The sequence below is a fragment of the Nelumbo nucifera genome, chromosome 8 (genome assembly GCF_055504915.1).
Source record: "Nelumbo nucifera cultivar China Antique chromosome 8, China Antique-T2T, whole genome shotgun sequence".
NCBI lineage: Eukaryota > Viridiplantae > Streptophyta > Magnoliopsida > Proteales > Nelumbonaceae > Nelumbo > Nelumbo nucifera.
This window is the reverse complement of record NC_142656.1, coordinates 5,392,320-5,410,532: the sequence shown is the minus strand read 5'-3', so window position 1 is coordinate 5,410,532 and position 18,213 is coordinate 5,392,320. Positions and strand designations below refer to the sequence as shown.

Below are 18,213 nucleotides of genomic sequence, written 5' to 3'. Positions count from 1 at the left end.
CCAATGGGTCAATGACCACAACCTCGCAAAGAGACATCATTTTGTTGTACTTCGCACAAGCAAAAACTCTGCACACACTCTTGCAACCAAAGGCATCTAGTAAAAGATATTCCTGATATACGACAGGATTCCTACAAGCAGGTCAAAGATCTTGCTTGCAGGAAATCCAGGCTCATGCCTCTAATCTGTTGCGTTGACGCACACAGTTGACAGCCTCCCATCTTCGATTTTCCATGCGTGTATGCTCTAAAACAGCTTACCAAAAAAAAGTATACCATAAAAACAATAATCTGTTTGAATAATAAAAATAAAAGGTTCTCTTTCGAAACATAAATCGAACCAATGATGTCAAATTTAGTAGTAATTGATGTAATACTAATCTTAAATTTTGTTTTCTAAATTTCCAAACTTTCTAGCATCTGCAGGATTTCAACTTGTCTAGCATCTGAGGAAATCATCAAACATAAACACCACAAGCAAGTAGCAAAAACAGAGATCCAAAACCCTGCAATCAATGGATCAATTTTCAGCCAAAGCAACAAACTGAATCTCCTACAGACACCGTATTTAACACAGTGAAGAAAAAATGAAGGACAAATCTCTAAAATGTACCAAGAAAACAGAAGCCACAGCTCCAGTTGTAAGCTCCTTCGCTAAACTGCGATATCGCTTTGATGAGGTAGCCTCATAGCTGCAACATAACAGAAACAATGATTGAAACTAGAAATCACTATTTATAGGTAAAGAATCATTTAAAAAAAATATGCACCTTACTGTTCTAGGGCAGATATGTTAATTATTTGCGGTTTCATGTTCAACCATGAAGAGTAGCAAAACATGCAACTACCTTTATTTTATGAGAAGACCTAATGATTATTTTCAATTATATCCTCACAAAAATTTATACCCTTCTACTTAGAAGCTTCATTGTTTCCAACTATAACATGCAATAAAGAATGAAGACACAAAGACGGGGAATATGATTCAGGTAAAATTTTAAAACATAATTTATTTGAGCAAGTATCATTTAACTAAAAAGAAATTCTGAGAAACCAAACTAGCATTTTGGTTGGTAACCAAATCCTTGATTACACGAGATAAAACAAAGGCAGTAGAAGCAAAGGTCCAAGATATGATGCACCATATATTCAGTTATTTACAACCTTTCAACACTTCATTCTATCAAAGAGCATATTTTCTGTTAAATTATAAGCTTGGAGATAGTTTTTCACAACCTTGACACATGCCACTTTCAGCCATCCCTCAAAAATCTTCTACAATCATGTCAACTTGCAGCAAACCACCATTCTAACCAACAAGAGTGGAATATAAGCTTACGATTGATACGTTTTTTGTACAATATAAAATCCGTTAACATATCCATTTGATATGACAAATAAACGCCCTGGCAACCACCTAATTCCACCTAAACATGGGGTGAAAAATGAGTACTAGTCCCTTTCATTAGATTGAATGCATTGTTGAGCACTAAAATTCCTATCTCACTATTGAACGATATAACGAAGTTTGGAAATATGTCTTGAAAACAACAAAAAGCCATATTCAACTGCTAATTCTAGAACTAGGATGATGAAAGGTCAACAAAACAACTATGCATCGGAATGGGGTAGCCACATCTTGTATCAGCTACGATGTGGTACATTATACTTGGTGAACTTGAACCATTTGGCTGTACAAATAAGCCAGTTGTACTGTAAATGAGTACTTTTGGTATCACTTGAGAGGTAAGACTCTGTGCTATATACAACATAATGTATAAGCTATAAAATCATAAACTTAACTGAAGGTGCCAGCTAGCTTGCAGGTAAGGTTCCTGACTGGTCGTAGTGGGGACTTGGGATCTAATCCCATGGTTCCCACCTTCACTTTGGGTTGGGGATCTTGGGGTTTGGGCTACCCCCCATTGTGTAGCCCTACCCCCCCCCCCCCCCCAATGTGAAGCCCATTCACATACCAAGAAAAAAGAAAAACCATAAACTTAACCACTCGCTTTTTACCAGTAGAAACTTACTTACCTTTCTGCAAAGCCATGAAGGTATAACCAACAAACTACTAAAAGGAGTCCATTAAAGGCATGACTTAGTACTTTCTCTGAAAAACATGTAACAAATCAAAAATCCATTGGCAAGACTTACATGATCTAAGTTACACCCGTAGTCTTCCTTAAAGTTACCATAACAAGTCTGGTGAAATAGCTGAACCCATGCTAATTGCCAAAAAGGAGACCATTACTCAAGAATATGGTACCAACAGAGTTCATATACTTCATACATATATTATTCAAGTAATTTTAACAAAATGTAGGAACAAATATAACCTAAGTCAGAAGAATCATCTTTAAAGCATAAAAGTTCCAAATAAAGGAACCAAACAAGCAAATACTCATGTAAATATCTGTGATCTGCCCATGTGCTTATAAACAATGTTACCAAGCCAGATGTTGAACTGCTGGGACCAACGGTTCCCAACTCAGTGGTTCAATTCAAGCATCCAATATAAACAGTTTGACCCATTATGGTTATTTCAACGGTATAATATTAATATCAAAAATAGGGGGAAAGGAAAAAAACAAATCAAAAGATGGGAAAAAATAACAACAATAATAATACCTAACAACATCATAAAACCATTGACAAAACATACTCTCTCCGGGATGACCAAAATCTAATGACATCTCTGAGGCGATAGGGCTTCCCATCACCCAAGGCATCCAATTTCTTGTTCTCTTAGATGATTAGATGCATTAACTTGAATGCTTATGGTCTTATTAGAGGAGGACTTATTTGGGGACGGCCCTTCTTGAGTAGTTATGCATTTTCCTTTTTCTTGTAGACTTGCCCTCACTTTTTATTATTTGGGACTCTAAACCATTTTTTTTACCTTTTACATTATAAAAATCTTTGTTATTTCTGTATGTGACTATGTGTGCCTTTATTTATGCTGTGGTCAACTCAACAAAGCCTTGTTCCAATCATCTAGGATCAGCTAAATGAATCTTTTTCTCCCTATTAAGGAGCATATCCTCTATTAAATATGAGTTTTAAAATACTTTCTCACTACTTCAACTGATGTCCACTTTAGCCTCCCAAATCACTACTTCTCGATGCTATAGTCGGTCTTCCATGCACATTACCAATTCATAATTCCATCTTAGTATATTCTCTTTCATTTGTTACCTGTTTGAGCTATGCCAAGGTCCCCATGGATGCAAAGATTTTTTATCGTATCCCTTTTACTCATCACACTCCTCCATCTCAACATTCTCATTTCAAGTTTCAACTACTCACTTTATCACAAATATGCCAAAACTAGTGAGGTTAAGAAAGATATTCAAGAAGTGTTTCTTATTTCATGTACATGTACATTTTCCAGGCAGTAATTAATAAATTTGATCACAAACACAACAAATATGTGTTTTTACAGAACAATGACAACTAGTGAATTTTAAATAAGATAATTTCATATAACATTAATATGTAACAGAAAGCTAGGCGCCACCATTTATAATCACATCATGAGCCTCTAAAACCTCATTCTAACTGTAAAGGAAGCAAGAAGTGATGATATAAGATTAAGATTGGGAATACGGTCATAGGCCTCATAAGTGTGGCAGTCCAATTCTGGAGGAAATTCACCTGTCCTTTGTCCATCTACATCAATTACTTTTACTTAGTGCCAAATAGGCAAAGAAGGAAATAAAGAAAGAAACTCTAAAGGGCCAGTTACCATGATCAATAGATTATTGGATGACCATAAAGCTGTATATAAAATAAATTCTCCTTTTTTAATGGGGATTGGGGAATAAAAGAAAAAGGCAAAGAGGCCTCGAGAAATATCGAATACATTCACAATGAACTTAATTACATATCATAATGATAGATAACTAGATCATGCCTTATGGAGTAAAATGAGGCAGTAGAGAACTTTTATTGGACCTCCAGACATCTTATACTTTGAGCATCCAAGCAACTTTTACATAATTGAATATTCCATGTATTAAGGTAGTAGATGGGCACTAAATAAACGTTAATCTGCACAAAGAAATCATAGATAACAATGAATCCTGGTTTTGGATTGTAGCATCCATGTGAGTCTCTCTTTCACATTCATCTTAGTTCAGACTACTGTCAGACTGATGTGCGAAGACGCCGTTAGGTGAGTGCAAGATTTTTGCCATCAATGGAGATCAAACGTTCCATTCTTGTATGCGTCTTAAAATCACGAATTAACCATCTTAGTAATAAAAGCATTGGCAAATAGCCTCGCAAATGTTAAATTATAAAAGCAAAGCAGAAACCAGATGTAAACGAGATCTCTCCTCCCCCCAGAAAGATACATCTTTTTAGTTCATAAATCCTAAATTCAAGCGCCAAAGCACAATATTTTATCTACTCAATCAAGCTTCAAAACACTAAATTTAGAAGCATTCTGAATCACTTAAGAGAGAGAGGGGGAGAGATGTTGGAGCAGATCGCTTACATGAAGAATGAAGCGGTTACAACAAGACCAATTATAAGCATGAGAACGGCTAATGTTGGATACCACGCATCTGGGACGGGGCTTGTGATGGGTTTCGCCGCCGAAGCCTGTCAAAGAAAAATAAAAATCAAAATGAACAGTGATAGAATGCTCAATTGCAGAGAAAACCCTAGAAATCTTGAGGAGGAGGAGGAGGAGGAGACTCACCATGTTTGACGAAGACGATCGGTTTAGCTTGCGCACTTCTTTTTTCCCTTGATTACTGACGAGTGAGTTCTTGATTATCTGTGTTATCAACGATGGTCTTAGACTCTTCTTCGAGAGATGTGTTATCAACTGCTTCGACGATTTCTGATTATCTGTGTTTGGCCCGCCTATTGTGGGACCTACTATATCACGGCAATTTTGATGGAAAACGATGGAGGCTTTGTGTATTGGACATTCTGAACCGTGGCTGTTTGATTTGGCCTGGCTTACGGAGCTTTGGTACATCGTAATATATAGTCAATCGATTTACACATGCAAGTTGAGCAAAAGCGGAGACGGTAGGGGTGTTCACGGGTCGGGTTGGGTCGGTTTCATGGGATATTCCCAACCTAGTCGGGTTACCAGAGGTGGGAACCGAAACCGACCCACTGATAGGCCAAACCGACCTGGTCGGGTTGGGTCGGTTTCGGTTTTGCTCCTGTACAAAGCCGAATAAACTCTGAATTAGTTGAGGACTTGAGTTGAGGGGGGCGGACCAACCAGGTTAAGTTAGAGAATAGAAGATTTTAAGAGAAGACAAAAGTGGAATTAGAAGACTAGTAGGAAACTAGGAATTCTAATTGTAATTGCCTAATGGGCTTTTTAGTTCTAGTAGGGACTTGAGTTGAGGGGGGCGGACCAACCAAGTTAAGTTAGAGAATAGAAGATTTTAAGAGAAGACAAAAGTGGAATTAGAAGACTGGTAGGAAACTAGGAATTCTAATTGTAATTGCCTAATGGGCTTTCTAGTTTTAGTAGGAATTCTAATTGTAATTGCCTAATCTAGGTAAAAAACTAAAAAATGACACCTAATTAATTGAATTCTAATTGTAATTGCCTAATGGGCCTTCTATTTATAGTAGAAGTCTAGAAGACTAGTAGGAATTATAAAACTACTCAAACTAGGAAGTAGGAATTACCAAACTAGTAGAAGAAAGACTAGTTCGGTTCGGGTCGGGTCGGTTTCGGTTTTCTTATGTGAAAACCGAAACTGACCCGAGATATCGGTTTTTGTATGTGCCCAACCCGAAACTGACCAGTACGAATGAAAACCCGACCGACTCAGGTTGGGTTGGTCCGGATTGGTCGGTTTGATCGGGTTGGGAACATCTCAATTCTCTAACAAATATTTACGGAGGATATTTCGATGTGCGGCTGGATGCCGTACTATCAGAAATTTTGCTTTCAATATATTCGGATCCGGGCTCGCAAAAGCGTACCCATCCATGCCCCAATGGGTCCAACCCCAATTAGGGCTGCAAGTTGGGCGGATTGAAGTCAATTTTGGCCCGCCCAACCCAGATTTATTGAAGTCCCAACCTAGGTGTAAATCGGGCCGTGCCACCCGCAGCCCGGCACGGCTCGACACGTTCATGCGGGCCGTGTTGGGCCTGGGGCTTTAGGTCCACGGGCCGGCATGGCATGGCACGATCAAGCGCCCGTAGCCCAGCCCAACACGACCCATATATATTATTTATATAAATTATAATTATATACTAATATATAGTATATAATATATTAATAAAATAAATATTTTTAAAATTTTATTATACTAATTTATTTAATTATTGTATGAATAAGCAATTTTATACACAAAATTCATATAAAATTAAAATTTTAAGTTTTTTATCAATTTTTTTAAATAAATAGCTTTAGCTCGATGCACGGCCTGACCTGGCCCAGGGCTCGGCCCATAGGCCAGCCCGACCTGCAACACGACATGGGCCCGCATGGGCCTGGGCCATGGGTCATACCGGGCTGACCCCCAAAATTTTCATCAGGAAGAGCGACACGTCCCATAACAGCCCATAGGCCAACACGACACAGCTCGCACTTTGCACAGGCCACCCACGAGCCCACTTAACACCTCTACCCAACTCCAACCCTAACTCAATCCTATACTTCGGGTTGGGTTCAGGTCAGGCATGGATTGGGTTAGGTTGACCTTAGGTTGGTCCAATTTATCTACTTTCTTTTGCCAAATGTATATATTTCTTAGACTTATAAGAGTTTATGTTAATTCAATACTAGCATTATTACGTCTAAAAACATGGTTGTCATGTTTAAAAGAAAAATAATTGCCTTTAAACTTAAAATTTTTCACATTATTATATGTATATATACACATATATGGATGCTTAGTTGCATATCCATTAAATACACATATACTACTTATTTGATATTTATATTTATATTTATACATGAAAAAAAATGAAGTTAAGTCAAATTCAAGTTGGGTTAGATTGGTCAATGCCTCAACCTTAACCCAACCCAAAGGTTAAGTCGGATTCATATTTCTCAGCCTTAACCATACTTTTTTTCAGGCTGGGTTGAATTAGCCTGCCCCAAGTTGCAGCCTAACCCCAATGCCAATGAAAACATAACGAATTATAAAATTTGATTCATAGCTTCATACCCACTTCAACTGGATTCAGATATTGGAATATCGGATATCATTTAAAATATAAAAAAAAATGAAAAAATATTGAATGTCACTAAACTAAAACCTTATATTTATTAACAGAGAAAAAAGCTCCTTATGACATTCTCGAATAGCTGAATCAATGCAAGTCAAACTCACAAATTTATTTTTACTCATTTATTTATATATTGCATTTAATTGGTCTAACCACAATCTAAGTGCAGCATCAAATACATATGACGCAGTAATATGATCAAATCCATGTAAGGAAAAGCTTTTTGTAGCAAGTCATTGGACATCATAGATTTTGCACTTTACATATTTGTATTTGTAACAACTAAGATAATTTAAATGACATTAAATTATTTCACCAAAATAATTAAACGTTCTTTTTTGACCGGTAAGTAATAAGTTGAAACTTGACTAAACTCTGTTAAACAATAGGGATACAAAGTAAAAGTGCCAAAGCACCCCTCCTCAAGACTTCAAAATAATCAAACATTTCATATCTACTAGATATAACTTCAGCCAAAATTATTATCATCTCCTTTAAAACACTAATTCAGCTATTGTTTTTTAGCAAATAAGCTTATTGTTTGTATACCCTTGAAAATTTTAGCAAATAAGTTTGGGGGCCATTTGATAACAGCTGAAGTGATTGAATTGAAAAGTTTATTGTTTTTTAGCAAATAAGCTTTTTAGGAGAGCTCCTTAATGGTTAAAATCAAAGTTGGGCATATCACTATACCCTTAAAAATTTTATTATTTAATTATTTTATCAACTAAAAGACAAAGCAATATATCTTTCAGTTCAGCAACTTCAGCTATTATCAAATGGCCCCTTAGGCAAAAATGTATAGTTAGGAGATAATGTAAAAGATATCTTCCCACCTTCAAGAGAGAAAGCATGGAGGAGGGGACATTTTAAGAAATTATTTGTATCCAGGGAAATCAAGACCATGGTCTATATGCATCATCCAATGAGATTCAATTAGGAGATCCTCCATAATCATCCAGAAGAATGCGATAGATCAATCATCAAACCGTTAAAGTGTCATTTGATAAAAGAATTCTTATAAGTGGACTCATCGGTCCCATTCATTCCACATTGTGCACTATGCTCAGTGTATGTGGTTGTCAAGTTGTTGTTATTGCCATTTAATGAGAACATAAGAAAATTATCATAGAGTATGTGGTTGTCAAATTGTTGTTATTGCCATTTAATGAGAACGTAAGAAAATTATCATAGATTAAGACCAGGAATGCAGAGAACTCCAATAGAAGAATGCTAAACAAAAACAGCCCAAGACACGGCACTACAAAATAAGGCCCATAAGCTAACAGAGAAGCAGGCAAACAACATAATAAAAGGAATTTCTTCTCACAGCATTTCAAGCAAGCAATTCTTCCGTCAAATTAAGGTGTTAAAAAACATTCAAAACTGGGTAAGAATTGTGTCTTCTCGGCTTAGTTCACATTTGACAAAATGTGCAAGGGCAATGTTCATGAGAAGTGTTGCATTTTAATTGCTAGTATGCCTAGCACAGATGACTACAAACTCCAGGCCTCTACTTTGGGTAGCCAGTAGACATGTTCATGGGCCGGGTGGCCTGATGGGCCGGCTCGGCCCCCGGACGGGCTTGAATGTGGTTATAGGCCCGTGGGCTTAAATTCGGACCAAAAAGCCTGGCTCACAATAAATTCGAGCCAGATTCGGGTTTTGTCAAAATAGCCCGACCCGACCTAATATTAGACTTAAAGTGAGTACTGTGATTATGTCCATTTGAATAAATTTTTTGATTTAATAATGTAAAACTGTGTTTTAAAATATAAAGGAAAGGGAAAAAAACCATCTTGTAGGCCCATTGTTCATTTAAATAGGAAAAAAATTTATCTGAATTTTTAATTCTAATTTGAATAGGGAAAACTATTTTTTTTTATTAGGTCGGGTTTCGGGCTCGGGCTCGGGCTTGGGCCTAGCATATTTCCCTTAATGACAAGTGAAAGCCTGGCCCATGAACAGGTCTAGTAGCCAGCTACCAGGATTCATGTCAAGTTATCCTTGAAATCGACGGTGACCTACCTTGCCTCTACTTCTCACAACTACAGTGTGGTCTGGTTTGCAATGGAAAGACAAGGGAGGAATGAAGAAGAGTGTGTGAGAGAGAGAAGGAGATAAAGAAGAAGAATAGAAGAGGAGAGAGAGCAAAATCGATAGTGACTTACCTTGTCATCGTTGGAGCTTCAATGGAAATCCGTTCTTCTTCAGCTACAAGGAGAGAGAGAGAGAGACAAAAGATGAGTGAGAGAGGGTTATAAAAAGTTGGAATCAGGTAGTGAAAAGGGAATTTTGTTTTTTTGTTATTTGAACAAATGGGAATGCGATTCCGATTCCTGGGGGGTGGGTCGGGAATGGCCATTCTCTCAAATGGGGGATTGCCAATTTGCCATTCTGCTTGGAATGGGAATCAGATTCCTATTCCGCCCAATCAAACACCTGGAATCGGAATGATCCAAACAAACACTTGCGAACCAAATGGACCCTAATAAATATAAAACTAACAGTTTTTTATTATTTTTAAATGGACTTTGAAATACTAGGGAAAAATGTGTTTAAAATTAGTAGATTTTAATAATTGTTATTTTTCTAATAATTTAATTTCTATTAAATAAAAAAACTAAAAATAGCTTTGAACACTCATCAATGCAATAATTTTAAACTGAAATTTATATTAACGGAAATCATTGATAAACATTAAATTTTATTGTGTTATTATAAAAATTAATCATATCTTTAATCTGTATTCACTTTATATTTTTTTCCTATTTTCACTAATTTTAATTATTTTTGAAAATATTTGAAATCATTAAAATAATTATAAAACTAGTTATTAATAGAGCTAGTTCAGAATGGAATATAAGGGTTCCCACGTGGTTCAACTTGATGAACAACTAAATGCTTTCTCTTGTTTATATTAATGTTAATTTTTTAAATGTAAACAATACACAAACTACAAAACACTAAAAAAACACCAAAAAGTAACATATTAAAAAATATAAAAATGCAAAAAGTTTGAAACTTACAAAAAAAAGGGAGCTACACAGCTTTGTTCACCAAGAGAGAAAATAAATGGATATAAAATGAAAAAAAAAGGCGGAGTTCCGATAACCACAATCTGAGAATTCAACTAGTATTTGATGAGAAAAAAGGGAACTCAATCAAGTTAAAACCCACAACCAATGGAATTCCTTCAAGAGCAAGAAGAGAGCTAGTTTAAATATAAATGAATTTTGTTTTAGAGCTAACCCAATATCTAGTATCGTTTGGTAAGTCTTTTTTAGAATTATCTCCCACCAGATCTAATAGTCAAATGACGATATGAGCTTTTGCATTCAGATCTCAGCAGCTTGAAGGCCATATGGGTGCACGTCTTTTTGCATGAAGACAAGTTAAAAAAAGGCAAAAAACTTCATTCAGAGTTTCTCAAAAAATAGGTTGAAACGGGTCTTCCATGTCTTTCCAGGGTTGTAACTGTTGGTAGAGTGGCCATAGGCCCTCGTTTGATCCTCAACATGTTGGAATATCCAATGGCCATGTGACAAGCCACATGTTGATGGAAGATGATTATTTTATGGTTATCTCCATGCAATACAATCATTCATTTTAAATTATTATCTATTTATTTATTTTCTATAAAAATAAATTATTTGGTTGTTTATTTTAAAATATTTTTATGCATGGAGATACCAATATTGTTGGATTATTCTATATCCAAATCCCAACTCTTATTGGGTCAATGGATATCCATTTGACCTACTCTAGACTAGATGACCATGTGGCTAGATCCTTGGTCAGTATGAGACACTTGTCTCAATCCGGAGGGGCTTGACTCAGTCAACCAAACGGTTATACTTCAATGTTCCTATTAGCATTTATTGCACACAGTAGGACGTTGTTATAAAAGGGCACTTAGCTTGTTTCTAAAGCACACAAAAAAGGCAGCTAAGTGAGGGAAGAGCACAGAGCTTCCCAGTTAGCCCAATTCGGATTAAGCAGTTCCAGGTTGCACTTTGCTTCCATGGGTTAGTGTCTCAGATCCTATATTGCGTGCTACTCTTTTTCTCCTGTATGCAGGTTTGGTATGCCAAGATCTCAGCCGTCCATCTTTGCATCTAGTCGGTCCTTCAGTGACTTTCAGCGACTATATCTTTTTCCAACCAAATGGGAAAAATACCAAAACGTGGGCTGCCGAGCTTTTAAAAAGCTGATAAACTGCACGAAAAATATGCACCAAACGGAATTGAATTAATGGAAAGTCTGAATCCATTAAGTTTGGAAGTTAATGTTGAGATGGCGTGGCCAAATCTAATTGAAGGGTACATGTATGTCATGGACCGAAGGGTCTATATCCTTCCATTAATTAATCACAAGTTTATGTTGCATATGTATAGTTCTAATCTATACTATTTATAAAGTGTGGATGCAATGTGAAACTTTTTTTGGACTAAAATTACCCTTTTATTTCTTTGTTTGGTAAAGGCTACAAAAGTCATTTTATTATAGTTTTAATGGCTACTATAACTGTTATATTTGTGTATTTAATCGATCTCTAATTGTAAGGGTTAAAAATGTAACTTCAATTATTACTTTCCACCACATTTAATCCCCTCTCATTAAGTCTTATACTTAAGATATTAAATTTCATTCTCTTATTAAATCATACGTTTTTAAGTTATGTTCATTAATAAATACTACTAATTAGATCTATGTCAATATTTTTAATAATATAAACCCATATATTTTAAAACTGACTAAAAAACAAAATCATTCTTTATCCAAGCGATGGCTAAGCAATTCAACCATCCAAATCAAATTGATCAATATATGAAGTCATAGTTAGGTAATAAAATTTTTAAAATATAAATAAATATAGAAATTTACAAAAAAAAATGTATAAAAAATTAGACACATTTATGATATTTTTATTAATAAAATTAAAAATTTAGTGTAATAAACAATAATTATTTTTATTGATAATGAAAATGAAATGCATGATTTAGAACTAACAAAAAATTAAATAATAAATAGTTAAACTTTTGGGTTGAATGTATTAACCTTTAATGTCATAAATAAATAATAAAAATTATTAAAGTATAAAAATACAAAAAATAACACATTAATTGTGCAAAAAAAGCATTTAGGCACATGTATAATATCATGTATTTATCATATTAAACAAAAAGTAACTATGACATATCAAAATTAATTCTACACACAAAAATATGAAAAAAATTATAGAAAAATTTGAGCACATCTATAATTCTATATTTACACTACTATTAAAAATATAAATAAGACTATGGAACTTTCTTTTGATTAAAATCAATGTTTTTAGTCAACGGTTTTCGGGCCAATGGTTCAACTGTGCAGTTTGAGCAAGTAAAACTGATAAGATGTAAAATATAATGTAACTTTTTATTCTAACTGTTAGATTATGATTAAATTAAAAGTCCACCTTATATATACATTATTATGAGAATGGAATGTGAGACTTTGAGAAGGAAGCACCTGGTTAAAGATAAGAAGTGAGAAAAAAGAAAGAGAAGAAGAAAAATAAGAGAAGGGATGTTGTTGGAGGTGGTTGTCACCGTGTTCACCAATCGTTGTTGCAGAACCATTTTGCCCTGAAAAGTAGAAGAATGAACTACCACATGCGGCTATCTCCATGTTCATCGTCACCATCGCTACAACACCATTTGCCCTCTTCTTACATCTCTCTAAGATCCCAAATCGTTTGCTTCATTGGTGTATCTCAGATTTTAATATAAGATAAGTGTTTAATATTTCATCTATTCTATCAATTTTTTGATTTTTTTATTGGAGTTGTATTTTTTTTTGTTGTTACAACTTAAAAAGAATCACGAAAATGAAAAAACTCAAAACGGAAAACTAAAAACCCTAACTAATTTTGGCCATCGAGAATAATCGAGCAAGTTTATAAGATATGAAAGTTTCTTTTTTCAAATTTTTATTTAAAAATAAATACAAAATTGGAATTAGTTTGAAAGCAACTCGAGAATGTTAATCAGGTCAAACATTTTAATGGTTAAACCATTCAGGTCAATAGTTCTTTGGCCATTTCAATGCTTTTTTTTGGTAAAATAGTAGTTCAGGACCAAAACGGAATCAGTGACCTGACTAGTTCCTAGTCTAGATGGTTTGATCGTCTGGTCTGGTCCAGTTTTTAAAAAAGTGACTAAAATACTCATTTTTTAATTTAGTCCTTATTTAATTGTAAGGTTTAAATTATAAATTGAACTACACTATTCTTCACCTCATCCCGTTCCCTATATTTAAATCTTACATTTTTATGATAAATGAACAAAAGAAAAATATACTCCATAAAGATAAAACACTACAAAAAACAAGAGTTTAGCCAAGCAGGTAAGTCATTCAATGATATTTGAAACTTCACAATTTGATTCAATTATCACATATTTGGATGAGGTGTTTATGTAATTAGATTTGAATTTTGCAATTTACATTTGATTAATAATAAAAGCAAAAAAATACATAACATTTATAGAAAATTTTGGATATATTATTATTATAATTATCATAATATAGAATTGTCACGAACACATACACTTGCTAGTCCAACCAAATACAATTAAACTAGTTGAAATTTAAATGGCCTCTTTTCAGTCCCACTCTCCTTGGTGGAAAAGCATGCTAAAACTGATGGATGAGCTAGATGGCTGCTGGTGCTGCCAATAGGAAATGGGGAAAAAATAAATGCCAAAGTAGATCCTTGGATCCCATGGATAGCAATCCATAAACCAATTTTAAGATGAATATTGATCAGCTTATGGAGAGGAATTGGAATGTTAAATCTCTCGTAAATATTAATGGTGAATGGAACACAAGTCTATTAAGTGAACTTTTTGATGCAAACACTGTTCAACAAATCCAAAGCATTCCTATCATTCAACAAAGACAGAGATTCTATTATGCGAAAAAAAAAGAATATTCTCAGTCAAGTCGGCTTTCATATGCTTTATTCCAAATCTTGCTGGATGAACTTCTCAAAATCTCATCAAATGGTCAAGGCTATGGAAAATTAAGGAGATCCTTATTTTGAATATAACAATAATTACTATATTTATTAACAGTATTTATAATTTTAATTTAAAGTAAAATTTAAGTAAATATCTATTTATTAATAATATTTATAATAACAGTAATTATTAATTATAATCACTAACTATATATTTATTAAATTACTGTAATAATCAGCATTTATTAAAATTGGGTTACTAAATTTATTAACAGTATTTTTTAATAACAATATTTATAATTTTAATTTAAATTAAAATTAAAGTAAATATATAGTTATTAACAATATTTATAATAACGGTAATTATTAATTATAATCACTAATTATATATTTATTAAATTACTGTGATAATCGGTAATTATTATTACAGTATAATTACAATAATTAATTACTGTAAGTATTATTACAGTATAATTAATTAGTAATTATTGTTATTAATTAATAATTAATTAGTAACTAATTACTGAAAATGGGTGCATGTTATTACATTATTAATTACTGTAATTAATTAATAATAATTATTATTAGTTAGTAATTAATTAGTAAATATTATTATTAATTAATAATTAATTACTATAATTAATTATTGGAAATGAGTGCTCGCACGTGGAATCTATTCACACGAGTAGACTCTATTTCCTGAGTGCAGAGAGCATCCATATAAGATGCTCCTTTTGCCAACAAGAAACAAAAAAATCAAATTCACCTCTTCTTTAAATACAACACAGTGAGAGCTATTTGGTGTGCAGCTCAGCTAGGTTTCAATCCAAGAGTGTACCTCTCTTCAGCAAATCCAGGTCTCTTGGATTGGTGGATGAATAAGTTAAAATGCTTAAGAGAACTAGAACAGTTCTTCTTGGCCAAGATTCTAGCCATTCTAAGAAGTGTTTGGGACCACATGAGTGAAGTAATATTCAGCATGGTTTTTAAAACTGACTTGGTGATTGAACGGTTAGGGTCCGGTTACCGAGTCGAACGGCCTGATCCGAACAGTCGGCCCGTTCTGATAAAAAATAAAAAAAAATTAAAAAGCGGTCAAAACCATTCAAATGGTTAATTGGCCGATTCAGCAGTTTGCTGACCAAAATCAACGGTTTTGAGGAAAAATAGAACTGATCAGGTCCCGATTTTTTTGATCTGACCGTCCGGTCCATTCCAATTTTGAAAACCATGATATTCCCGGGGGGATCCAGACCCCCCCTATGCTATTATCAAAAAAGCAGAGAGCTACGCCCCTTGTAAGAATTGTGTTTTGCCTTCTAGGCTGAGCTTTGGGCAATCATTAGAGACATGAGAAGATTGATGGAGATAGGCATCAGGAAAACAGTCATAATCTCTAGCTTATATCAAAGAACACAGCTGACGAAGATAAGAGGAACCACTGGAAACAACCGCTGGAAACGAGAAGGCTCCTTTGGATCACTTGAAGCATCTTATATCCTTTTTTCTTGATAATGTAATATAATGTATGTAAATAGATATGAAGTATCTAGAACTCACCTTAGCTCATAGGGAAGAACTTCTGGTAAGCATATTTTTTTGGCAAGGCACACCTCACTCAGCTGAAAACTTAAGCTTTTGTATGAGAGTTCTTTTGTATCAGTGATGTTTGCAAAGGATCCTCTCTCTCTCTTTCTCTCTCTATATATATATGCAAAATCAGAACCACTTAAATTTTAAAGATGATCCATGAGCATCTTCTTACTAGTCCATTTAAATTGACATACAAAATAACTCAATCCATCTCAAACTATTACATGAAGCAGATTGGTTAGATCACAAAATTGCCACTCTGTAGGTGATATGTCATACGTATATAGACCTATAAATTGGGTTGGCGGGTTGGGTTTGGTGGCACTTTCAGGGTGATTTTGTGTCGGGACAAGTTTTGGACTGGGCCAGCAAAATTCTAGACCCTGGCCCTAAATGTTTGGGTTAAGGTTGACCCATTGGTCAATTTGGGTCAACAGTACTAAAAAATAGCTGGAATTCCAAAAAATACAGAAAAAGAATATGGAAACGTCAAAATTAAGGAATTAACATTAAAACAAATTGATAATTAAAAAATTCAAAGAGTAAACAATAATGAGTAAAGAATAAATACTAAGGCTGCGTTTGGAAACAATGCAAATATGTAGAGTGTAAAACAGTCCATATAAATTGTAAAGTTGGGTTAGTTTTGCATCAACAAATTTACCTTCTTACCAAACAGACTTTTAGCTGTAATGGTTGCAAACATGAATTCCAATAAAGCATATGCCTTTTTTTTTTTATCAAAAATCCACTTGAATGCAAATTTACTCATTTTTTATTGATGGTACTTCTATATCTTATTGTCAAAGTAAAAATACACTGGAAAATATGTTTTCTATTATTTGTCAATGCATAAATGTAATGTTGCCAAATACAGGCAAAAGTGAACCAGAGTGCAAATTTACCCTGAACCGGGATTTACACTCCATTTTCATCATTTCCAAATACAGCCTAAAGATTAAAGAGTGAAAACTTTTAAAAATATATAAATAGTCCCAATGGCAATCATGTAATCAGGTAGGTTGACCAGTGAACCAACCTGACATAACCAAATGTTTTCTGATTCGCTTTAGCATTGATGTAGAATCGACCCCCACAACCACTGATTCGGGGAAAAAGGAGAGTTATTAATGGTGTGTGGCACCAAGTACCAAACAAAAGGATTTTTGGGGCCAGTTAAGTTTGATTCGTGGGGTTGGGCCAACCTTTTATCAGGCCTATTCGTATATATGATAAATGTTAATTAGATGGCTCAACCTATGAAGGAATAAAGTCTCACTCTGGTTGTGGTAGAAACCTGCATGAGATCAATTCTCAAATGTAAGGCTGTATTTGGCTGCAATGCAAATTAAAGTTACTTCTACCGAGTGTAAATTTACTAGAATAAAGTGTGACTTTGATGTATATTCATGTATGAGAGTGCAAATAGGCAGTGTAAAAAGTAAATTAAGAAGTATAATGGTATGGTCCCAAGAGAATGGAAGTAAATGGAGGATTTGTTGTTTGTCAACGATGTGGGAAGATGATATGATCTCCACTTCATATGAGAGAGAGTTGAGGTAGAAAGAAGATGATGCAAATTTTGTATCAGATAGGGATGTAAATCATAATTATAAATAATAGATGCAAAACTGAACTGGGTGCGAAATTTATTTCTTTGGATGCATGTCTTGAAAACCCTCTCCTGGTCCTCCATTAAGAATATCAAAAAATAAACTGTATTGTGCATTTTTGTCTTTATTTATTGAGTTTTTTTTTTTTTATATAAAATTTGCACAACCCTGTCTCTATCTACCTTCACCACCTTTAGACAAAATGGACCACATTATTTCTCAACAACCAACCTTTTACTCTCATTTCTTTCTCATATCACTGTTTACTTTCATTTTATCTCATATAAAATGGGAATCGCACAACTTTACTTCCCCTTTTGCTCATTACAAATTAATATTTTAAAAATCAATATAGAAATGGAACCACTTTTCCATAATGCTGGTGAATCAGCTGTTCAACCAAATGGGTAAAATGCATCAATTTAAGACTATAAATAAAATAAAATAAAATAAAAATGAATATAATATATAAATTTATAAATAATTATATGAAATATATAAAATTTGAACATGTTTCTAATAATATATATTCATCACATTAAACCAAAAAAAGTATAATCGATGAGGACTGTCTATTGAATAATAACACGAGAAAAAATAAAAAAAAAGTAAAATCATAACCAATGACCTGACTGTGTCAAATGATTCAATGATTCAACCAGCTTTGTCACGGGTTTGTTGACTAAACCAATGTTTTTTTTGGCAACAATATGATTCAAGCTTAAATGGGCCCAAACATATGGTCAAACGGTGGATTGAATGGTTTGACCGCCTGGTTAAC

The 18,213-nt window shown here is 34.0% G+C and overlaps 1 protein-coding gene across 1 annotated transcript; it reads right to left on the bottom strand.

The window, feature by feature from the left end:
- Positions 1-272: 272 nt before the first annotated feature.
- On the bottom strand, positions 273-5,007 carry LOC104600811 (uncharacterized). Its single transcript, XM_010263942.2, has 4 exons — positions 4,708-5,007; positions 4,501-4,607; positions 613-691; positions 273-505 (listed from the first exon to the last, which is right to left on the bottom strand). Exons 1-4 carry the CDS (start codon positions 4,990-4,992, stop codon positions 458-460), a joined length of 519 nt encoding a protein of 172 aa, XP_010262244.1. The 5' UTR covers positions 4,993-5,007; the 3' UTR covers positions 273-457.
- Positions 5,008-18,213: the final 13,206 nt, after the last annotated feature.